At 42.1% G+C, this 23,039-nt stretch overlaps 3 protein-coding genes across 7 annotated transcripts in view; 1 reads left to right on the top strand and 2 right to left on the bottom strand.

The window, feature by feature from the left end:
• The first annotated feature begins 247 nt into the window (after nt 1-247).
• cln5 (CLN5 lysosomal BMP synthase) lies at nt 248-5,006 on the top strand. Of its 2 annotated transcripts, XR_014596297.1 has the most exons (5): nt 248-454; nt 1,429-1,603; nt 2,123-2,348; nt 3,246-3,951; nt 4,036-5,006. XR_014596297.1 is itself a non-coding variant. In XM_083996150.1 (4 exons), the coding sequence occupies exons 1-4, from the start codon at nt 345-347 to the stop codon at nt 3,749-3,751; spliced, it is 1,017 nt and encodes a 338-aa protein (XP_083852276.1). In that variant the 5' UTR covers nt 248-344; the 3' UTR covers nt 3,752-5,006. The 2 variants fall into 2 exon arrangements, 1 of the variants encoding a protein (XP_083852276.1); XM_083996150.1 differs by having other exon boundaries at nt 3,246-5,006.
• Nucleotides 5,007-5,176: 170 nt separating this feature from the next.
• fbxl3a (F-box and leucine-rich repeat protein 3a) lies at nt 5,177-13,585 on the bottom strand. The gene is made up of 5 exons (XM_083996449.1): nt 13,313-13,585; nt 10,795-11,191; nt 10,544-10,666; nt 9,548-9,719; nt 5,177-8,996 (listed from the first exon to the last, which is right to left on the bottom strand). Exons 2-5 carry the CDS (start codon nt 11,188-11,190, stop codon nt 8,356-8,358), a joined length of 1,332 nt encoding a protein of 443 aa, XP_083852575.1. The 5' UTR covers nt 11,191; nt 13,313-13,585; the 3' UTR covers nt 5,177-8,355.
• Nucleotides 13,586-14,386: 801 nt separating this feature from the next.
• mycbp2 (MYC binding protein 2) overlaps nt 14,387-23,039 on the bottom strand; it is a 59,271-nt gene continuing 50,618 nt past the window's right edge. For all 4 annotated transcript variants that reach the window (XM_083997486.1, XM_083997487.1, XM_083997485.1 and 1 more), the window contains 22 exons: nt 22,698-22,847; nt 22,372-22,532; nt 22,133-22,289; nt 21,759-21,983; nt 21,538-21,603; nt 20,876-21,115; nt 20,646-20,735; nt 20,464-20,544; nt 20,111-20,377; nt 19,074-19,357; nt 18,873-18,969; nt 18,665-18,784; nt 18,466-18,567; nt 18,238-18,366; nt 18,011-18,143; nt 17,788-17,891; nt 17,456-17,644; nt 17,234-17,341; nt 16,707-16,916; nt 16,510-16,617; nt 16,060-16,225; nt 14,387-15,622 (listed from right to left, as the gene is read on the bottom strand). In XM_083997486.1, the coding sequence (XP_083853612.1) occupies nt 15,507-15,622; nt 16,060-16,225; nt 16,510-16,617; nt 16,707-16,916; nt 17,234-17,341; nt 17,456-17,644; nt 17,788-17,891; nt 18,011-18,143; nt 18,238-18,366; nt 18,466-18,567; nt 18,665-18,784; nt 18,873-18,969; nt 19,074-19,357; nt 20,111-20,377; nt 20,464-20,544; nt 20,646-20,735; nt 20,876-21,115; nt 21,538-21,603; nt 21,759-21,983; nt 22,133-22,289; nt 22,372-22,532; nt 22,698-22,847 (3,303 nt within the window). In that variant the 3' untranslated portion in view covers nt 14,387-15,506. The remainder of the gene's footprint in view (nt 15,623-16,059; nt 16,226-16,509; nt 16,618-16,706; nt 16,917-17,233; nt 17,342-17,455; nt 17,645-17,787; nt 17,892-18,010; nt 18,144-18,237; nt 18,367-18,465; nt 18,568-18,664; nt 18,785-18,872; nt 18,970-19,073; nt 19,358-20,110; nt 20,378-20,463; nt 20,545-20,645; nt 20,736-20,875; nt 21,116-21,537; nt 21,604-21,758; nt 21,984-22,132; nt 22,290-22,371; nt 22,533-22,697; nt 22,848-23,039) is intronic.

Here is a 23,039-nt window from a genome sequence, read left to right on the forward strand (position 1 = left end):
GAACCCTTTGCGAGAGAGAGAACTAAAATAATAGTCAATTAAAAATAAATAATAAATTGTTTTGTCAGTATTTAATATCTATGAGTTCTATATTTCCACATTTATTAATTAAATCATTTTATGTTTTTGATTTATTTTCTATATTTATTTCAACCTGGGGTTCATGACTAATTTCATCATCTCGTATGGACTCGTCATGTGATTTCGTGTCATCAACAAAACCATGTGACCTTTAACAAGGAAGTCAGTTCAGAGTGGAGGAGGGATCATGGGAAGACTGTCTTGTCCTGTCACCCTGCCTTTTGCTTTTCACTCCTAATTTCCAGTGTGTTTGAGACGTCAACATGACTCAGGTGGAGTTGACTGTGTGTTTGAACCTGCTCCTGTTCCTTCATGTTGTCGCTCCGGTCAGCACCGAGGCTCAGCAGCAGCAGCAGTGGCCGGTTCCCTACAGGTACGAGCACCACCAACCCTCGTCTCCACACGCTCTTCTTTGCTCCGTAACTTTGAGTCATGTGATAGACATATAATAAACTCAAAACTGTTTGGAGAAAGTTTAAACTGCAAAAGACCCTGTGCAGAAAAAGCTCCTGTACTTTACTTCTGATTTACGGAGTCCTTAAACACAACAATGTTATATCTGTCTGACTCTGCCCTCGTTAGATTTCCAGTTAGCTGTAGTTTCAACTGTTGATCCATTAAACTGTTATTAAAGCATTTTGTGAATATCAGACAGTCACAGTTAACGAGTAAGGATCTTTATCTTACTTTATCTGAAGTAGATCCAGAAAAAATGCGTTATTATGGACGTTGCGTTCACGTGACGTTGGGAACTCTGGGCTCTATACCATCTTGCAGCATGAGCATAATGAGAACAAGTGTTATTACTACGAGTACGTTGTGCAACAACAGTAGTAAAGATGACATGAAAGAAGTGTGTTTGCATTAGATGCATCTTTGTTTGTAAGAAAACAAACATCTAAAGTTTGTATCTAAAACCTGAGTTGTAGGCCTACATTTGAAGTGAAAACATTTGACTTTTTGATTCATATGAATTCCTGAAATTGATGTAATTTCATGTCATCTCAATTCATGTGATATCATGTCATCTCAATTCATGTGATATTATTAGTAAAAGCAATATATATTTTTTTATTATATTAAGTCTAATCCTGAATAAAAACCACCATGAGGATGGGCTGTATCAATTGTCTTGTGACTTGTCATTGTTTGATCAGTCTATTAATAAACACGTTAGGAAGCAGAGATTAAGCATTTCCCTTTATTTTTATTCTCAGTTCTGGTCCGGGTCTAAATTGTTGATGTGCTAAAGGTCTCACCATGTTCCAGAAAAGTTTCTGTGGTGGTATGAAACTCCCTTTTGGCTGTGACTGATGGTCTGCTGTGTGTCTCTCTTATCTTCCCCAGACGCTTCGATTATCGCCCTGACGCGGACTCTTACTGTGAAGCTCTCTACCCGTTCTGCCCCACTGGAGACCGCGATGGACGAATCCCCTACATAAGAGAGAGCGACGTAATCTCTGTTTATCGACTGCAGACACCTGTGTGGGAATTCAAGTACGGAGATTTGCTGGGGAAATTTGTAAGTACATCAGTCAGTCGTCTTCTGGTCAAATAAAGGCAGCTGAAGGTACTTTGTGTTAAATTAATGAGATCAGAAAAAACTCAGCTCAGGCCATCAATATGGATGCAAACATAATTTAAAATCAAAATACAATATAGCCTACCCCAGAGCGACACATACTGGAAATAATTAACCCTGTTAAGAGACAGGGTTAAAATAAGTAAATGTAGGGGGAAAAAAGAAGTCATTTTATCAGTGATCAATCTGTTCATGATACCTTATACTGTAAGTGACAAAATGCAGGTTTTGTGAGTGAAGATAACTGGATAAAATACTTAACTGCCCTGATATTGTTGCAGCCGACATAGGCATACATATTCTCTGTGGTGTTAAATATAGCCTAACCTGAAATTGAGATGAGGAAATGTCTGTGTTGCACCTGTATGGAGCTGGTAAAGTCTTTTTAAATAAAGCAGGAGTGTAGAAACACAGCTGTACCCACTTCCCCCATGTCCGTGTTTCTGTTCTGATTTACAGCATATTATGCACGATGCTATTGGATTCAGCAGCTACGAGACAGAGGCCAACTTCACTATGGAGTGGTACGAGTTGTTTCAGCTGGGAAACTGCACCTTCCCCCACCTCAGACCAGACGAGTACGCACCGTTCTGGTGCAACCAGGGAGCCGCCTGCTTCTTTGAAGGCATCGATGACTTGCACTGGTCACAAAACGGCACCTTGGAGAAAATAGGAGAAATATCTGGTGAGACCGAGCGGATTTGTTGAGCAAATGTATGTTAATTCACTTAAAGTGGGACCCAGTGAGTGCACCATTTACTTAAATTTGAGATACGCAAGTTCAAATTTACAATTGTTTCAACAAATGGCTCAACCTGTGTTTTGTGACCTATTTTAAAAAATGTACATCTTTTCCAGTCATAAAAAAGACCAAAGACGGGGAAGAGAAGCCAGAAGTATTAACAGATGGGCCAACATGTCTCCATGGGATTTGTTGAAAATAAGGAAAGAAGGAATTATAGAAAAAATACCAGACTACTCACCATAATGTGTGATAATTAGATTATTATTAAATCATCCACTGAGATGTAGAATTCAAAAACACACACACCACTAAGAAATAAAGCCATTTAACTTTTCATCATAACACTAGATGCAGTACAGATGCTGCCCTATTGATCCACTTTTACACAGATGATGTCCTTTTATATTTGACCAATTCCTATTTCTGGCTGCTGCCTCTTTTTATGAATGTAGAAAATCATTTAGGCCTACAGACAAAATTTCATAAACTTAATTAGAAATACATAACCTTTTTAGTATCTTAGCACAATTGCTAAGTGGTCTTGCAGCAAAAAGGATTGTAAGTTTGTCTGTGTTTTCATTGGCATGAGGACACTGGTTTCCTCCTATTGTGGCTCCTGGGCCTTTTCCCCTTTGCGTCATGAGAAAAGCTACAACACTTCCCATGAACCTTCAACAGGTTAGATGTAGAAAATCAAGAGGATGAACATGGATTGATCATTTTTAATTTAATTCAAGAATCCAGAATTACGAGTTCAAAAAATATATATTTGCACGCTCCAGGTGATATTTTCTCATGTGTCCTACTTTTTAAAGTAGTTTTCCATTCTTTTCCTAGGGGACCAGTTCAATGACATGGCCCAGTGGGTCCAAGACGACAATGAGACTGGGATCTATTACGAGACTTGGACGGTTCGCTCTGACCCCGGTCCTAACGCCACGGTGTGGTTCGAGTCTTACGACTGCTCACAGTTTGTCCACCGCACCTACAGGAAACTGACGGAGCTCGGAGCAGAACTGTCCAGTCGCTCACAAACCAACTACACCAAGATCTACCTCTACAGCGGGGAGCCCTCGTACCTCGGCAACGACAGCTCCATATTCGGACAGCCCGCTCTCAAGAACCTGGCATCGGAGATCCGCAAATTTTACTACACGTTCAGACCGCACCAGTCATTCGTAGACTTTGTCCTCAGTCTGCTGGACGCTTATCAAAAGGTCGTGGTGGACAAGAGCTTCTACCTCTACTACAACTTTGAGTACTGGCATCTGCCAATGAAACCTCCCTATGTGGAGATTATATATGAAGAGGTGCCTTTGCCGAAATATCCAGATTTCCATTAGCAATTGATCAGTTGATGAACTGATCTTCCAAAAACCAAATATATCAGCAATACCAACAGCAGATTTTCACCTTTTAGAAGCTGAAACGAGTGCATTGTTGATTTTGCTGTTTGATAAATGGTTCAAATGATGAATCGATTATCAAAATAGTAAAATATTTTGACTGTGGACACAGGTGGTGAGAATGATCTCACCATCAGGTCGAGATCAAGTCACAATGTTCATCAGCAGGTTTTCCTTGGTTGAGAAGTGCCCTCTGCAGATGTCTTGTAAATTAACAAAAGCCACTCAGTGTTTCTCAACAAAATGCTCTGTATGTATCCCAGAGGCCGAACAAACTTGCTAATGCAAATGTTTGCTGCATTTCCTTCCACATAAAACGTTTGCAAAGCTGGTGTTTTGAATGTTTCACACTGTGCCTTGTTTAACTCGGTGTTTGTTGGCTTTGTTAGCAGTCTTCACCTTCCCTTGGTGCACTGCTTTGAGCTTCAAGTTTTAATCCAACATCAATGAGAAGTCCTGAGACAAACATGGACCTTTACTTTTCCATGACAACTGGGCAAATATTGGTGAAGTTTTTTTCTTTCTTTTTTCAATTTATTAAAGAATATTTCTCATAGTTTCTTATAGTTATTATGATCAAGGATGTGATGTGAGAGTTGGACATTTGCACAAAGCATTTGTTTTTTTCTTGTGTACTGTTTGGGATGTGATGATGATCACTGTATCATCCATGATAAGAGTTTCACTATAAACTGAACAGGTACTGGGAGACACAAATATTTAGAGTCTGATGGTAATTGGTGAAAAACACTTTTTCTAAGTTTCCAGATTGCAGTGGTTTTATATAAATGAATAAAGTACCTGCAGTTTACGGTAAATACTTTATCTCACAACTACAACTAAAGGAAACAGACTATCTGTTTCATTAATGTCCTAACCCTATGTCATTCTCTCAGGTGAGATTATTATTAGATAAGTAATTGTCAAGACAAGGCAATTTTATTTAGCCCATTTTTACAGTTTAAGGGCTTTACATAGCAGCATAACAACATCCTCTTGGGCTGATGGTCACCAACATGATGGCATAATGACTCATCATTTTTGCACTAATTTCCCTGATTTCTGCACTTGTGAATTAAATATTACCTTCAATTACATGGATGTGTCATAATACAGTAAATGAATCACATCAGATCCAGTGAATATTTTGTGTTATGTGTACAGTTATTTTGGATTTTCATAGTTTTACCTATTAAACCTAAACTCATTCCTACGTCATTTTTATGCAGCATTATGAATGTTGTTTGTTGAATGTTTTTTCTTAATTAATGGAGCTAAACAAGCACTCTGACATACTTAGTATGTAGCAGTTGAGATAAAATAATCGAATAACAGATGCAAACATGTACATTCACAATTTTTTATTACCGGTATAAGATCACCTATCCAAAACAATAATTTTAATTTCAAGACAGGTGACCAGTAAAGCAAAGTAGACAAAGCATTTGCCGTACAGAAGCAAAACTAAAGACAGCATTGTCAACACCAGTTTACTCCAAATAAAACTTACTGGATGACTCCTCTGAACCAGTGAGGTCAACATAACAATTACTGAAAAGAGGCATATTTATGATGAAAGATAAATAAATTGTCCTTCTTAATCTGCGTTTTATGTGAAACACGTTTTGACTCATCCAGCTGAATTTTCCATTGAAACCCAATAATGACGACAGGAAAATGGTCAACGCCTGTAGAGTATGGAGACGCAGCCTTCACCGTAGAGCTGCTGTCACAGCCACTGCACAAATTATGAAAGACAATCAGAAGATATGTTGCTGTACCGCTGAGATGCTAATGTACATGAGCACAGACACATCAGCACATGTATCTACTTCAATGATCAGATGCGATGACCGATGCTATAAATAGACTATGTTAGTTCAAAAACCACAAAAGACGGAACCACACTTCCTGCGATCAAGTGTCTGGCTTTTAGTTTTTGTTACAGTTTGGCTACATGACAGTGATGATAACAGGAATAAAGTCTGGCAGAAAAATAAAGCAAAATCTGGGTTTGACGGAGCAAACAGCGACATCCAAAAGGTCTGACCACTACACTACCAATATGTTTTTTTTTTTGTTTTTTTTTTTACAAAAATACATTTGACAAATTATCTTTTTCACTCAATTATGTAGTTTTTAATAACGTATACACTATCAGAAGTCAAAAGCTTTGTGAATTAACAAGAAATTTCTCAACTTTTGACATGCCTTTAACTCATTTCTACAGATTTTTAAAATCTATCATAATTTCTTTTTAAGTAAATCCCACTCAAATATCTTCTCATGTTTAAAAATAGAAATAAAAACTAAAAAGGATGGGTCATCCATTTTTTTGCTTTTCTGAATTTCAAACAGGGGTAGTTAGATTTAATTTATGTTTTTAGCGCCACGGTCCTAATGGAGAATTTATCTTTAAGATGAAAAACGATGGCTTAGTAGTGGACTCAACACTCCTGAACTACCTGCATGCAACAATACCATGGTGACGGGTGGAAAGGTCAAAACCAATAAAATCAATCTAGGTGCTGGTCTGCTTGCTGGTTATAATGATTGCTTTTCTTGTCTAACTGAAAAAAACAAAACAAAACACAAATCAATTACAAAAGCAGTATCCATATCAATAAATTACACAGCTTATATCTTCTCTAGTGACTACAGTATGAAAAAGATCCATCTAGTAAAGGATTACTCGCACTCTGGTTTTATAAAAGACACGAGCTGTTAAGGAAACTTCAAACCCTGACAGAGGGTGAAATAAAGAAATAAGTACATTTCTATTCATAATAATCAAACACACAGCGTTTTTATATACAGATGCATTTGACTTCCTTCTTAAAGGAAAAAAAGTTTGTTTCACTCATCTGAATTGCCAAATCTCTTTTTGACTGAAATGAATGGATGTCTGGGACAGGAGTGCTAATGAAATCTGGAAAAAGACGGTGTTTCTGTAATGTGAGGATGAATACCGCTTCCTCTCCTCCTGTACGTATGAGGTGATGATAACATGATACAGAGCAAACGCGGGCTAATAAGGAGGGCAGATATTCACAACAGGTCGAGAGCTTGAACAGGCAAATAGCAGAAGATACAAATGAAACCTACATAGGAAATATATTCATTTAATGCACCTGAAACACACAAAGGGTTAGTTTTGCATTCTCAGTGTGCACTGTAAGCTAATAGCTGCAGAGGCTAGTCTACTGTTTACAAAGCAATTTGAGTAATGAAGGCTGCAGACTTAACCCGACATCTACCTCCAAATAATTCAGACGTGTCTTTGCACTCTTTATATTTACATAGAATCATCTGTGATTGCATTTCTCATATCAATAATTACAGCTTCATCACTTCAATATACTGTTCTTTGCATCCGACTCGTCAGAAGCCCAGGACAGTGTAAATAATAATCGCTATGAAAAATATGGGTCCAACTAAGACTAATTGGAGCATTACTATTATCATAAAGCTAATTTTTCCTTGCTTCCGGTACAGTAGGACTCAGTTTGTCCTAACATTTATTTGGTTTTCATGTAAGGTGCTTAAGTAGATATAGCTGTACAGAAGCCTTCTTAATAAAAACTGAGAAATTAATTTGTCGATTTGATGTGTGATGCAGTAAAGAAATACCTGCATAACTCCGGAGGGGGAAAAAAATCCATGACATCAATCAACATTGTACACCTTCACATCACAAATATAGAGACCTATATACACACGTTCTGTTTTTTTTCCTCCTCTCCCGGCCAACTTCAAACATTGTCAACGATCCCGTTTCCTTCTCTGACACATAACAAGGAGGAAAAGCGACCGCCGTTTAAATTAGTTTAAAAAGAGGTGAAGGACCCAGCCACTCCTCTGCGAAATTAAGTGAACTCACGCTCAATTACACCTTCAAACACATCCCATACACAAATAACACTGCAGTCATTAGGAAACCGAAACGATGCTTTGTTGTGTTACAGAGTGCAGGGCTGCTATCTCAGACTGCATGTAAGTAGGCCAAGTGGTAGTGTAACAACATGCAATTGTGCACCTAATTGTCCCAAATTACTCAGCGACATTAAAAACACACACACACCCAAACGCACACTCACACACGCACACACGCACCCATCTCTTCTTATATAGATTATCACAACCAAGCTACAATGTCCGTATAACTCAGGTTGCAGTTATAAAAACATTGCTTTTCTTAGTTAAACATTTCCACCTGCACTGATTGTTTAATATGTGAAGAAGCCAGCCTGCAAGGTTTCTGTCTCTGCAGCGGACAAAGCAGGAATCCACACAGTTCATTTAGAAGCCGACGTGAGGTGAGGATGTTTGTGGTGTTGCACTACATGATAACATCGGATAGCAGTCGGGTGCCACGTTATTCCCCTGCGCTGCAACTCCACACAGAGGCTCGGCCGCTTCCTGCTCTCCATGTTGGCACCAAACTGTTCACTACAGCCGAGCTTCTAAAAGGCTTTTCGGTGCAAACATGGAGGCCGCGAATGTGCCGCACACCACATCCTCGATGGACTCCTTTTCCGGCTTTACCAGGTCGGCATCATGTCTGGGAACCAGACCCGGCCCAGGTGCTTCGACACCTCCCAGTGGATCTCGTCCAGGGAGTATTTGTGATCGGGGATCAGCACCTCCTCCATGATGGACAGCTGCGACAGCCTCCGCCCACACATCTTGACGAACTCCACGAACGCGCTGCAGGAAACCTCGCACTCGCCCAGGCCGATGGCCGACAGCTTGGTGCAGTTCTTGGCGATGCGGATCAGCTCCTCATCCAGGGGACGCAGGCCGTTGGCGCACACCACCAGCTCCACCAGACGGGGGCAGTGGAGGCCCACGCGGCCCAGCACCTCCTTGCTGACCGAGCGGCCGAAGTAGAGGTGCGTGACGGGGATCTCCTCGTTGAAGAAAGGGCCGAACTCGTCCTCGTAGAGAAAGAAGTACATGACCAGGTTGAACTTGGGCGAGTGCCGCACCATGGCGTCCCAGCTGCTCTTTTTGATGGTGTGGAAGTGCTGGCCGGGATTCTCGCTCACCACGTCGATACGCAGGTGCTCCAGGTGGACGTGTTTCTCCGAGGAGAGGGCCAGCAGGAGTTCATCACTCAGGAGGTGGTAGTTCAGAGCCAGCTCTCTCAGCCCGTGACACTGGTCGGCCACACACAGGATTCCTAAAAACAGAAACACATTGTGGTTTTAAAACATCATCAAATCATTTTTTTTAATTTAAAAAGCAGCAGTTTTCCCAAAAACCTCTGGTCATCAAGAGGAGGGAAAATATAATCACCGCCGTGCACTGAAACGTGATTTATATTTGCCCGAAGTTGCAGCTGAATCAGGAGTCATTATCATAGCTGACGATTAAAAACCGATCCAGGAAAATTAATGTAAGAGGCAGAAACAAGAAAACTACATTATAGTTGAGTCATAATACATCATGCAATGTCTGGCAGGCCATGACATGAAATGACAACGTTGTATGAAGCCGGACAAGAAAATTACAGCGTCTTTATATACCCCCGAGTGGAAAACACAGAAAGCTTTATGACAAAAAAAAAAAGCAAATCAAAAACATTTCATTAAACGCCCCAAAGCAGACACAGATCGTGATGTTTTTTTTTCCTGGTACTTGGACAACATGAGGGGAAAATACTTTTTCAAAGCCTGAGGAATCTAATCCCACGCACTCAAACAGCACCAGGAGCCGCTGCTGTGACTGTACCTGCTGGAGAGACGTGAGGGCAGCTGCTCATCTTCAGCAGCTTCAGCGTGTCACTGTTGTTGGCCACCAGCACCTTCAGAGACGGATCGTCCACCGGCGTGTCGTCAATCTTCAGCGAGGACAACGACTTGGAGTTGACAAACACCACAGTCAGAGCCGAGATGAAATGAGACTGTTGGAAGGACGAAAACAACAGTGAATTATGAAGCATACATTTTAGACGACACTTACGAGATGGCAACAAGGGCTTTGTTTCACAGACAACATTATATTAGTTTATATTTAGATCGATGGTGGCAGAAATATGGTTCACATATCAAATTTACACTTTTGATCTTGAGACGTGACAAACGTGTTAAATGGCCAGTGGCCTGTATTCAACAGCCTTTATAACCCCGTGTGGGCGTCTCCTGATATAACACAACTCGCTAAACGACGCATCTTGATTAAACCAGTAAATCAATTATGACGATGTGTTCATGCAGTCTGCAGCTGTGTGGGAAAAGCCAGGTGCAACACTTTCTGCTCTAACAGATGATGCCTCTTGAGGGTAACCGAGGCTCCGTACTGTAGGTTTATAATGTCCTCAGGAATAGAAACACAGAGGGGGATCTGGAGAATGTGTGGTGTGTGTTTACAGTGAGTGTAAAAACAGCTTCAAGCTGCTCTGATGATAATGCTTCGAGCCATAAACTCACACACTGCTGCTGAGAAAAAAAACAAGACTTGGAAAACCCACATCCTGTGTCCTTCTGAGGCGGAGGAACTAATCACAGATTTGTCCTTCACCGTGCATGGGAACAGACACTGCTTTTCAGCCCGAGATAAGATGAGAATACAAATACCGCTCTGTCTGTACACAAGCACAGCTGCAGTCCGAGGGAACGGCTGTGCAAAAGCATCAGCTCTGAAAATGTACACAATAGTTTTTCTATAAACTCTGAAGAACAGGAAACTATAAACACCCAGACACCTCGGGGTTTATGTTAATTATACCTTTGGAACCTCCATAAAACTGGGCCTGGCCGTCGAGATGAGCCCCAAGGTCTTCAGTGAGCAGTTCACCAACTGTGAGAGGATGTCACACGCTGCCTCAGCAGACTCAGTGCTGCTGTCCACCTGCCACACACAGAGATTGAAAATCATGTCAGGGACATAAAAACAACATTTATACACCAGACAGTGATGGTTGAGAGGTTTCTTAGATGAGCACATTGTTTCACATGTTACTACGTTTGCTGTCTCACCTTGAAGCTGACGTATTGCAGGTGGTTGGAGTGCCTCTTTATGATCTGCTTGATGAGGTCTGGATGTGTGGCCTTCAGGTACGAGCTAGCGGGCTGGTTGAGCTCAAACTCGAAGCATCTCCACAGCTCAGGCATGTGGAAGGCCTGGTTCCACCGGCGACACACCTGCGAGGCGTAAGCTCGGTCCAGCAGTGGAAGGTACTGGAAGATGTGGAGCAGGAGCTCCTGAGGCAGCAGTGCCCATTCGCAGTCTGGTGACTCGCTGGTCTCCGCCGCCGCCTTCGGCTCCTCACTCGGCTCGTCGTTCGGCTGCTTCCGCACCTTCTTGCGAGCCTCTGGTGGGCTCTTACTGGAGGAGCTGTCGCCTCCCTCCTCAGCTCCTTTCACCCGCTTCATCCTGAAACAAAGAGACAAACCAGCATGTTATAGCCTAATCCAGCACGGACAGTTTAAATACACAATAAATTAGACAGATACGCGCATAAATTAATCTCAGCAGGGGACGTGAACTACTCGATTAGTGAAAGCTGTGACAAATCAACAAGTGACACCTTCTTGGTCTTCAAAGACACAAAACAGCTATATAGAGCCTATCACATTCAACAATCATTATTAATATCACATAAATCAAGTCTATATTTTACTCTTTATCATAGACAGATAAGGCTACAATGGGCTATTATCTTGATTAAATATTTAGTCTATTAAAGTGTAAAAGAAATAGAAAGAAATAAGATTGTCATAAAATGCTCATTACAACTTTGCTGAGGTAAAATATCTGGTTTACAATGATGTCAAAGAAAAGCATGAAAGTTTTTTGAGGCTTTACAATCAGAATAATATACAGAAATGTCCTACTAATTTTACTTCACACTGTGTCCAGCAATTAAATGATTAACAAGTCAGTTGCCAATTATTTTTCTCTTGCCAACAAACTGTTGCCCTACAGGTTATCATGACCACTTTTGTTTACTCCCAGCAGCTTTTATCTAAATCCTGTGGGTGAGTGCCTCTGTTATGTGCCCTTTATACAGAGGTTTTACATTCTGCAGATTGTAAAGTATGCAGACATGATATCCCATCAGTTGTGAGTTTATTAAAAAAAAATACATAATGGAGTCCAATACAACAGTTCTGCGAAACACACTTCCTTTGTGAAGGCTATTATATTCAGATTTTGTTGGAAAGGTTTTAGAGTTCAACATGTCCCCCCAGCATATCACTGTAGGGGGTCAAGTATTCAGCCCTGTTCTGTTATTGAAGGATGACTCATGACCATATCACATTATTCCACTTCTCTGTAGACCAGTGCGCCTTGTGGGTTTGTTTGTTTTTTTGCACCAGCTCAACTCTCACGTGTGCGTTCGTCTTTGTAATGAGGGGTTTAAGCACAGCAACCCTACTATAATAATAGATATCTCTCTCTCTGTCTTTCTCTGTAATTGCTGACTTTTCTTGTTGATCCTGTAGCAACAATCTTAAGTCACCTGAGGAAAAGTCCTTTCATTTTACCTCACATAACAAACTTCAAACGTGCCCCGTCAACCACAACATGTGCAGTGAACTGATGTATTTCCCCATAAATCTAAATGCAGTATATCACTTGCTTTACAAACTAGTGAAACACTATCCTGCTGCTGAGCAGTCTCTGTGACTCATGCTCCTGGCATTCGTGTCCAAACTATGAACCTCCCCTTACATGCTACAACTCTACAAACTAATACAAAAATCTGAATAACACAGGCTGTTCAGTGTTTAATATTATCTGCCAAAGAGCATGACTGCATCATAGATCCTTAATTGCATGATGCAGAGCACCTGTGCAGAAGCAGATGCAGCTGCTTTAGTTTAGTGAGTTTGTACTGTATTAACCCCGACGCCATGCTTAAAGAGTCCCGTCATTGTACTTAAGTCCGTTTACCCTAACATTAATAACACACACAGTACACAACTTGTTATGACTTTTTAGTGTGTGTCTCACAACTTTTTTTTTTGTGGTCCTCAACACTTTTTAATCTTGTTAAGGGGAATTACATACTGTAATGTATATAAACTATGTATATTTATGCATTCCCCCTTGTACCCTTATGCATTTTGTATTTTTATTGTTTGTTGTGGAGTGACACCTTAAGAGAAGCCATCTACTGTATGTTATCTATCTATCTATCTATCTATCTTTAATCTTTAATGTAACGTTAAATATTAAATAGTTAAACTAGGTTATTGTTGCACCGATTAGACTATCCATCTATATATCTATAATCTTTAATGTCAATATATTAAACAGTTAAAGTAATGTTGCACCAGTTAGACTGAATTAACAACCACAACGCCGTTTATAGCTAACGTTTAAGTAACTGTTACGTTAGCCGACGCAGTGAATGAATGTAACCGTGTTATGTTTATGTTGCTCAGTAAGCTGTCTGTCTTCGTATGTTAATAAAAATGCAATTATTCATCTGCAAAGAAAAACCTACATGCTCATATAATAACACACGTAACTTCCAAACATCCTCACCTTGTTGTTTACACGCAGCTAGCTAGCTAGCTCCTTAGCAGGAAAATCCGATCTTCAGTCTCGACACCTCAACCCGGGCCGACGCTGGAAAAACTCATCCGCACCAACCAGAAAACTCGCATCAGAGCACAATTAAAACCGAGGAAATGAGAGGTGATGTTTAGGGTGAAGAAACGGGCAGCAGCCTGTCTGGTACCTCCGCTCGGATTGACCTAGTTCCTCCTCCGCGGGAGTTACAGCTCCAGCTCCCCACACACACACACAGGATCTGAAATGGCGAAGTGTTGTTGTGACAGCAGCGTTGCATCCTGGGAAATGTACAATGCGAAATGGCTGTTGGTGAAGATCGTCTCTGTTCGAAAGATGACTCATGAGTACCGGAGTTCCGTTTTTCCAGAAACGAAACATAAAAGTCATCAAATAGCTTACATACAGAACCCGTTTCACTGTATTGTTTGCTATTTTTTGTTTGATGAATAACTTACCCATTAACAATGTCCTGTCATTGTACTTTAGTCCGTTTCTGATTCTTTCCTACAAGGATTAATTCAAAGTCTCAGATTTGTCGGATAAAGAATATTACTAGTATCATATCCGCTGTAGTTTTCAGACTTCAATTCCAACATGACTTTAAAGTATACTTTGGAAATATATCTGCAAACATAAGGACCCACAAAAACTGTTGCTATTATTCAGTGAAACCTGACTGAGTTGACTTTGCAGAGTGATACCAGAAAATAAAACAGAGTAACACATCATCCTATTTTCATAGTCTCCGGTTATATGTGGAAGATTTTCAGAATTTTGATACTAGTATTTCATAAAATTCAACAAGCTGGACATAATAGGCATCATGTCAACAGGCGGCTAATTTAATCCAAATGTCAGAGCTCATTAACAAAGGACACGGTGTATACTTTGTGAAACAGAGAACCTGGTTTATTACCATTCAACTCCATCCACCACAGATATTACAGAGCAGATTCACAAGTATTAAGCTTTTTTATATAACAGCAGCTGCTTTTTTTCCACACTCTGTTCCCATAACACCCCCCTCCCCTCCCATCCCTCCCTCTTGCCTCCTACTAGGGAAAAGCATTACAGGTGCACAATTTTATTTGGTGTGAAGACTGGCCCCCCAAATCATTCAGCTGTAATCAGTCTCACTGTGAGGTTTTTTGTTTTGTTTTTGTATTTCTGTAGGATTTGGTACTTTTTTGTTTCATTTTTGTTGTTTTTAAACAGAGCTGCAAATGGGATTTACATCCACCACCATTCACTGCGGGTGCCAGGCTCCTCCTTCTCATTTCTAGACAACAAAAGAGATCTGACATTTAGAAGAGGGGGGGATTTACGACTCTCTACTGTATAAAAATGTACAGTGGCTTTATTGACATACATTCCATAGGTTAAACAGCTGCAAAATAGGAGGCACACCCAGTATTGCACTTCATTAAAAGTTCTGGCTCAAAACATAACCCAGAATATCAAACAAAATTGAAGTGAAGAGTAGCAACTTCGGAATACAGCTATTTTGAATAGTATCGTTATATACAAGATTAATTAAATCGTACACTATTTTCCGCCCAAACTTAATATTCCTAACAGTCTTATTCACCAACTCATCTTTTTTTTTGTCCGTCAACCCATGATGCACTTGACAGTGGAGAGTACTGTACAAGATTACGAAAAAGGTTTACATACAACAATATTTTAAATTTATAGTTAGGAAGCTGGAAATACGGCCTGTTCCTTTTTTTTTTTTTTAAACCCACGCTGATCCACGGTTGCCTTTAAGCAAATTTATTTCATAATCACTGTTTAATCTTGTATTGTTACACTTCAGGAGGTGTGCAACGTCTATAGAAGCCGAGGGAATACAACGGCCGCATGCAAACACGTCACAAGTTATTTTCTTTTTTTTTATTTAATCTTCTTTTTTTTAAATTCTATTGTTCTTTTTTCCATTCAGGTCACGCTGAATCCAAAGGAGCCACAGCTTGTGGTCGTAGCAGGGGCCCAGATACTGATGTTGGTAGAGGAGCAGACCTGAGGACTCTTGGCGTAGAGCAGGAACCTGGTCCAACGTCCAGGACACTTGACAATGCAAGAGCCAAGCTTCTCAGCTGAGCTTCAGCAGCAGCAGCCAGAAATCACAGTAGACAAACTGGTTTTCAGTAAAAGTCTTGTGTTTTTAGAAGGTGTGTGCATTCCTACACACCCCGCAGCCCAATGCAAACTCCTCCCCTGTAGGTGGGTGAACCACATGCAAAGGGCACTCAGTGCCTTCCAGCTGCTTGCCTTTAGGTCCTGGTGGAGGAAAAAAAAAATCACATCTCAGCATTTTGAAAGTCTTGTATTATTGTTTGTGACAGACTTTGTGTCAGTTTTTTCTCATTAGATGTCAAATATCAGTCAAAACATTCAGTCTAACATTCTTGAAGACTTCTCTCAGGAGCACCTACAGTATATTCATTTCTACAATCACGTGATCATATAAACCCACACTCAACAGTTAGTTGGTGGGTGTTAACCATTAATGTGTGGTCTGTTAGTAATAGTGGGTGTGTTTGAATGACAGACTTTGTTTACACTTCCACTTCTCTCATCCAGACCAAACCCCTCCTGTACGTTTTTATTTCATGCACTAAAGCCTGCTTTGTCACTGCGACTTTAAAGTCTGCATGTGCACGATGAATAATTTAACATTTTCCAGAAGAGTTATGGTCAACAGAATTGTTAAGTACCTGCAGGACAATGCGGCAGCTCCTCCTTGGGAACACTGGTCATCCTCTGGAAGTCGTCATGGCAGGCGTTGCAGAAGTGTGTGGTGCCGAAGCAGAAGAAAACAGCCACCGAGCAGCAGTACCGGCATTTATACTCCAGGAAGTCTGTGCCATGCTTGGAGCACATCTGGTGATAGTGAAAATAAAACATCACGGGTTTATATGTTTATATAAGTACAGACAAGCAGAATTTGTTCAACAATTGGCTCTACATTATTGGGTAATACCAGGAGTCAGGAGTCATCCAACAGATCCAGTCACAACATGTTATTGTTACAACCAGTTTTTATACAGTGTAAACAAACAAGATGTAACATGTGGATTTGGACACCATTGGCCAGAGCCGGGTTAGTTGTTTCATAGCTCTTTTATAGCTGCATTACTGCCAGGTTCCTCCCAGGCATCACTCACCTGAGCCCTGGAGACATCAGAGCATGCTCCACAGATCAGCTCACTGGGGTCATAGTCATCTCCCTGTCCAGCCTCTGCGTCACAGCGAGCCTCTCCACCAAAGTAGGCCTGTAAACAAAGGACATATTAACTCTCTGCACCCAAATAGCATTTCAATTAAAACATGTTGCTTCTTTGTTTTGTTTTTTACACGGTACCTTCTTGCACTTGTAGCAGACATAGTATGCGTATCTGTTCATGGCGAAGCCCGCAGGGTCGTTGTGGAAACGTGCCCCTGGTGTAGTTATTGCCTCACTCTTGTGCAGCCCCTCGTACTCCAGCCTCATCAGAGCCTTCCTCCTCACATCCTCATAGAGCTCCTTTATGGGGTCGAGCAGGTCCTTGATTACAGAGTGGTTGATTTTGTTCTGGAAGCAAACAGTGAAACAAAGATACAGTCATAAAGGAGGTTATGTTTCACTTCAGGTTATTTAGCTTTGGTTTTTAATAGAGACAAATGAACATTACTGTAAATGGAGAAGCAGGCTAATATACTTTTTTTCTGTCGAGTTACTATGTGTGTCGGCAACATTTCACAAAGACGACAGTGAACAAAGCAATCGCAGTCTGCAAGAGCATTCAAGCAAACTGACCTCAATCAACAGAGGTGTGGTGGAAACAGGTTTCCACCTCTTTGTTGCCTTAATTAATCTCCTAAATCAGACAGGCTCAGGTAACGCCTTACCTTACAAATCGGACACAACATGAACCCAAACGTGATCCTGGGCCCGAGCCAACGATTTTCAAGCACGCGGCGAGTACACTGGAGGTGGAACACGTGGGTGCAGTCCAACTGGGAACAGGACAGAGAGTCAAACATTAAACAAGGGGAAACAAGTGAAAGATTCAATCCAGATGTGAACAACCTGATGCGTAACAGACAAATAGTCATATTTATATCATCTACCTGTACTGCGGGAGCAGCAGAGAGGGCCTCTGTGAAGCAGATCATACACATGTCATCTGCATCCTGTTTCAGACAGCCTGTGCTCTTGTCGCAGCCATGTAAACATGGGAGACAGCTCTCCTCATTCTTCACTCCTCCACAGGGGTGTCCACAAGGATGAGTTTTGCTGCACGCCAGTTTGGCATATTCCTGAGACAAACACAAGACAGAAACTAGTAAGACTTCGGGGGCATCACTAGTTAATCTTTCATCTCAATCCAAGTCTGTGATTTCTATATTATAAAATACACATCTAGACTGTCTGCCGTATAGGTGAAACTAATGTCAGGTACCTGGCAGTCTGGGTCTGAGCAGACGCTGCCCACTGCAGACAGCTCAGTGCCGTTCCTTGTACCACAGAACCTGCAGGCGTCCGAGCTGCTGGAGGCTGGTTTACCTACAACAATATTAAGATTTGTCAGAACAGGTTTTAAACACTGACCATTTTCTAATATTATGGCACACTTCAAGCATGCAACACACCAATTAATAGGTCATACACCGTTTAAATGTTACCTGTGTGCTCTCTGAACTCCACCATAGCCTTCATAGTCTTTGAGTCGGCCAGAGCCATGAGCCAGAAGAGCTTGGTCCTCCCACAGCCCTCGTGGAGATCCACCTTTATAGCCTCCTCTTCCTCCTTGAACACCTGAAAACACAATTAAGATTTAACATCGGCCCATTCTCCTCTGCGTTCCTTCTGTATAATATTTTCCACATTAGTCATTCTGGTAAAAACGTACCTGTCTCTGGTGAGAGCGTGTGCGTCGGTGCAGGTGGAGGAAGCGGTCACAGTCGGTGCAGAGGTTGCCGCACATGTTGCACAGTATGATGGCCGCTGTCTCGCCGTCGTCGTGGTTGTCACACATGGGCTGTGGACAGAAACAAAAGGCGATGATCAGTATCTGAGGTTGATTTTCTGTCTATTAGTTAAATGCAGTGCAGCTTCAGGCATCTTATATGATTCTCACCATCTGCTTCTGCTGTCCATCTTTGCCCATCCAGCGACCAGAGGACAGTCTGTCCACATGGTCCTGGTCGAGCACACAAAGCGACGCCAAGGCCAGCCACAGCTATTAGGCAGAACAGGAAAATGTATACAATTAGTTAATACCCTGTATGTTTTAAATACAATTATGTCATACAGTATGATGGAGTGTGCATCCTTACCCTTGTGGTGGCGATACAGCGTACAGGGGATCGATGCTCCTCCTCCATTTTGGTCAGGGCTATGATGGTCTCAGCGATTGCGTTTTTGGTGACTCTGGACCAGGCGTCTGAGAGGTGGCCCTGAAAACAGCACGTGACCGTCTTAGACACATAACATGAAAAGGTGCTGCCTTAAAAGAAGGGGTCAATAAAAGCACCAGGAACTTACAGCTGCCATGTCTTTAACCAGCTTTATGATGATCTCTGCAATCTGTGGAGGAGTGGAGCCTTTCATCCACCAGTGGCTCTCACCTCTACGGATGTAACTGAACAGAACAGAGGAGACACAAATGTTAAAAATTCAATAATAAAAGCCTAAAGTGAGTGAACCATTTGTTTGAGCATCCCAATTGCCCAAATAGATACCCACCTAGAGTTGAAGATCATGGGCAGTGTGACCGTGGTGACCCCTTTCCCAGCAGCTGTGCCAGCTGTGCCGGAGATGGTGGTGCCTTTGGCTTTCAGCTGCACGGTCAGGGCTTTTGCGATGCAGCCCAGGAACATGTCGAGGATGCCGAGCTTGTTCCAGTCGCCCTTCTCCGTGGAGTGGATGATGTCACTGATGTCTGCTGGCGGCAGGGCCTTCACCCCGATGATGCTGGCGAGGCGCACCGGTGTCACCTCTGGAAGGACGCGTCTGAGCAACGATGTCACCTGAGAAGAGGCGAGATCAGAGAGCAAACGGGAACTTTTAACATGTTTAGTGTCATAGGGTTTTTACCTTAACATGCTCACACTGATTGTAAACAGCTCTGCATATGTCAAAGCTTGACACAGCAGTTTATATACACTAATAGCTAAAGACAATCCTTATGCAAATTAATTAAATATTTACACAGTATTATGTTTATATCATAATATGAGTTTAGATGTTAATGTTTCATGACCTTATTGTGGAGATTAGCGAGTGACCATACATGGCTCCTAGTCACTTGCTAACATTAGTTAGGTCCGTGGCCATGCGTAATTTAAATATCAAATGAGTATAGCAAAGCATGTTAAAGGTGCCATGTAGAGGATTTGACCACAAGTATCACCTAAAAGAAACATTTTAATGAAGTCTATATTATCTTTGTGTCTAGAGTGTATTCGTACACGACACAAACTCCTGCTGCCAGTTTCATGCTGTTCCACTGATTGACAGTGGGTGGCAGTAATGTGCCACCATGTGTCAGCAATGAGGCGGCACTGCCAGTTATAAACACAGGTGTAAACAATCCAGCTTTCAAAACAAAATCAGCTCTGCAAATGTTTTGAGAGGAAGAAGAAATGCCCTCAGTATGCAATAGGTTTTGGGTGAGAAACAGTGAATGTAAATGTTGATTTGCCTATAGCTGTAAGGAAAACACCACGGGGCACCCAATCAATACTTAACTGTGCATGAATAAACCAAAAGTTGCGTGTCACCTGTCTCTGGACGCGTGGGGAAGCCGTGTGCAGCAGAGAAAACAGATCTTGCATGAGTGTAAGCTGCTGAGCGAGATACTGGCGGCCCACGTTGGAGCCACTCAGTGCCAGGACCATGGACAGTAGCTCAAAGCAGTAGGCGTCCGAGGAGGCGTCGTCATCACTGGGCTGAGAGTTGGCGTTCTCCTTGCTGGAGATGGCGTGCTCCCACTCCTCTCTCACACGTGTGGCCTCCATACGGATGGCCTGGACGATGTGGGCGCACACCTGGGACAGAGTACACACGTTTGGTTAGAGGGCTGAGTTTATAGTAACTCACTGTGTCTGAATGGGCAAAGGCACTGGTAACTTACCTGTTTCTGCAGGTTGGTCAGTTTGCTCCTGCTGAAAATGATTCCCACCATGTGCTCTTTGAGGTCTGCATCAGATGGTGCCTAATTTTAAAAAAAATCAGAAAGAGCAAAACATTAGGTTGGGGGGGTCACTAAATATGCAAGGTGAATAAACAAGTAAGTTAAAGTATCAGAGTGCAGACCTTGTCTTCTCCCTCTGGTGACGAGAGAAGGTTTTTCTCCTCCTGCTCTGGAGTCGGCTCTGCATCTCCACAGATTAGTTTTCCAAAGACCTGAATGTACACAATAAAAAAGGATCAAGAACCTCCTGCTATTTGCACCAAAAATATATTTGCAAAACATAAAAGGCATAACAATACAGTTAAATGTTTTGTCAGGTTATTATTAAGGCGCATGAAACACGTGGACAAACCTGAGAGGTGATGAGGCGGAAAACTCGGAGGGTCTCTGCCTCACAGTTCTTCTGCTGGGCCATGCTGGCTGAGATCTGCCCGGGAATCTTGATGCTGTCGCCGTCTTTCCAACCGAGGACCTTCACCTGACGCACCCTCAGGGTGTTTTCGGGGCCTTTCAGTTCCACCTTGATCACATGATGATCTCCTCCAGGAAGCTCACTGGTCACCCAGCCCATGTGACGTGAATCGAGTTCAACCTGGGATGCAAACACAAAGGGGGTGTTCACACGGAGCTCCACGACATGTGCATGCAAAAATGTAGCACATTAACCACAGTGCAGTGTAACAACAACAACAACAACAACCCTTTAATTTAATGCTCAACTGTTTCTACATGCCTTGATTGATAGGTAAATAAAATGTGGTATTGGGACAAAGAAAGTGATAAATATACAGTAAACAGCTGTATATAGCAGAGCCACAGAGCAACACCACAGGCCACTTGTTTTGTGTTTTAAAAACGACTTTGATGCATGCAAGTGACAGATTTGGCTCCACGTCAGAACCACAAGGCTTTTGAACTTCACTGCATTAATTAAAACGCAAATTACACTGGTTGTCCTCCATTTGCACATCTTTATTCCCACAACTATTGTTAAGCCAAACAAATTGACCACACCTGTTTAATTCTGCAGAGGTCCTCTATTGCTTTTCCACATAGGAATGTCACAGATGTCACTTTGTTCTGTGAACAAAAAAAAAGAATTCACTCATAAGCCATAGTAAACCCATGTAAGTACATTTTCATCATCAATTCTATTGTGATGCGAAACTAGCATTTATTCAAGTCGTTTTAAAAAAAACAGTTTTCATGCCCAAACACTTCTGTGCCCGTCTTACCCCGATGTCTCTAGAGTTGTCCACATGAACAGACACATTGGTGGCATTGATGCCTTTCACACAGCTGATGGTGATGCTCTTGGTTTTGTTCTTATCCTCGTCTCCAGATTCCCAGAAGGTCTCGGTGGAGCCGTCTGTCAGGCTGCCGATCATAGCAGGACGACTGGACGTCTTGATGTCCACCACGCTGGTCAGGTCCTTCAGACAGGTCACCAGGCAGAGATCCTGTTGCCACACACAGACACACTGGCATTAGGTTGACGATAAGATGATAAACTAATGGTTCGATCTGTCTTGACCAACAGAAGACAGATCTGCTGTGTAATTAAGTAAGGAAGGAAGGACGGGAGAAAAGGAAGTGGTTGTTTTCTTGCCTGGCTCATCGCTTCGTAGCCCGACTGCACACTGATGTTGAAGCTCTCCTCGCTGTCTCCGTCATCTGACTTTGACAAGATATTGTTGATGTGATGGAAAACGTTGCTTTGGTGGAGGAACTGGTGGTCGGACTGCTTGAACTTGAGACTCCAGCATCTAAAAGAACAAGTCACAGTCATTTACAGTTTTTACAACAGTGGAAACCCTAAACTGACATATTCCATGCAAGAATTTATACCTCAGTGCCATCTGCTGCAGTGAGCTGCCACTAGGAAGTGACATCATAAGGTCAGAGATGGTCTGGAGGAGGCGGTGGAAAGTGTGTGGGAGAGGATGAGCTGCCTCTCCGGCAATGACGATATCCGACAGAGGGTGTTCACAAACGCTGAGGTCTCTTTCCTGTAGGGCGTGGAGTGGAGATGTTCATACTTAGGAGATGCAATAACAAAGCAAAAGTCATGTGTCTATGGATATTCTCATTCATCCAGGTCATAGTTATCTCTGGGCAAGATAGAGTAAAAGTAATCTACATGTTTTCAGCTTTTTTTTTTACCACCTCATTACCTGTTCCACAATTTCTTTGTTGCCCTTGTTCTCATCATCTTCCTCATCCTCAGGTTCAAAGGGCGAGGGGGTGAGAGATGCTACAAAGTGCCACAGGATGTCGTGCAGAGAGGTGGTCTGGATCACGTTGCAGAGCAGCCAGTTGAAGGCCTGACGAGGACACCGAGAGTAAACCACACTGATTAGTCTTGTTAATATAAATCAGCTATCATAGCGCGCAAATCAAATTTTCTCGCTCATTATATCCAACCAACTAATTGCCTATAACCCTGAGTCTCTGTTCTATTATAAGCAATAATCAAAATATGATTGAGCTCTGAGATTGAGACAGATATTGCAGCC

The sequence above is a fragment of the Trachurus trachurus genome (genome assembly GCF_905171665.1).
Source record: "Trachurus trachurus genome assembly, chromosome: 21".
Classification (NCBI taxonomy): domain Eukaryota; kingdom Metazoa; phylum Chordata; class Actinopteri; order Carangiformes; family Carangidae; genus Trachurus; species Trachurus trachurus.

Excerpts from the sequence above, each read along its gene's own strand:
- cln5 (XM_083996150.1), top strand. The coding sequence starts at position 345 with ATGACTCAGGTGGAGTTGACTGTGTGTTTGAACCTGCTCCTGTTCCTT. Across the intron at positions 1,604-2,122 it reads GAGATTTGCTGGGGAAATTT|CATATTATGCACGATGCTAT; the intron begins GTAAGTACATCA and ends TCTGATTTACAG. Across the intron at positions 2,349-3,245 it reads GAAAATAGGAGAAATATCTG|GGGACCAGTTCAATGACATG; the intron begins GTGAGACCGAGC and ends TTCTTTTCCTAG.
- fbxl3a (XM_083996449.1), bottom strand. The coding sequence starts at position 11,190 with ATGAAGCGGGTGAAAGGAGCTGAGGAGGGAGGCGACAGCTCCTCCAGT. Across the intron at positions 10,667-10,794 it reads TGCAATACGTCAGCTTCAAG|GTGGACAGCAGCACTGAGTC; the intron begins GTGAGACAGCAA and ends TGTGTGTGGCAG. Across the intron at positions 9,720-10,543 it reads GTTTTATGGAGGTTCCAAAG|TCTCATTTCATCTCGGCTCT; the intron begins GTATAATTAACA and ends TCCTTCCAACAG.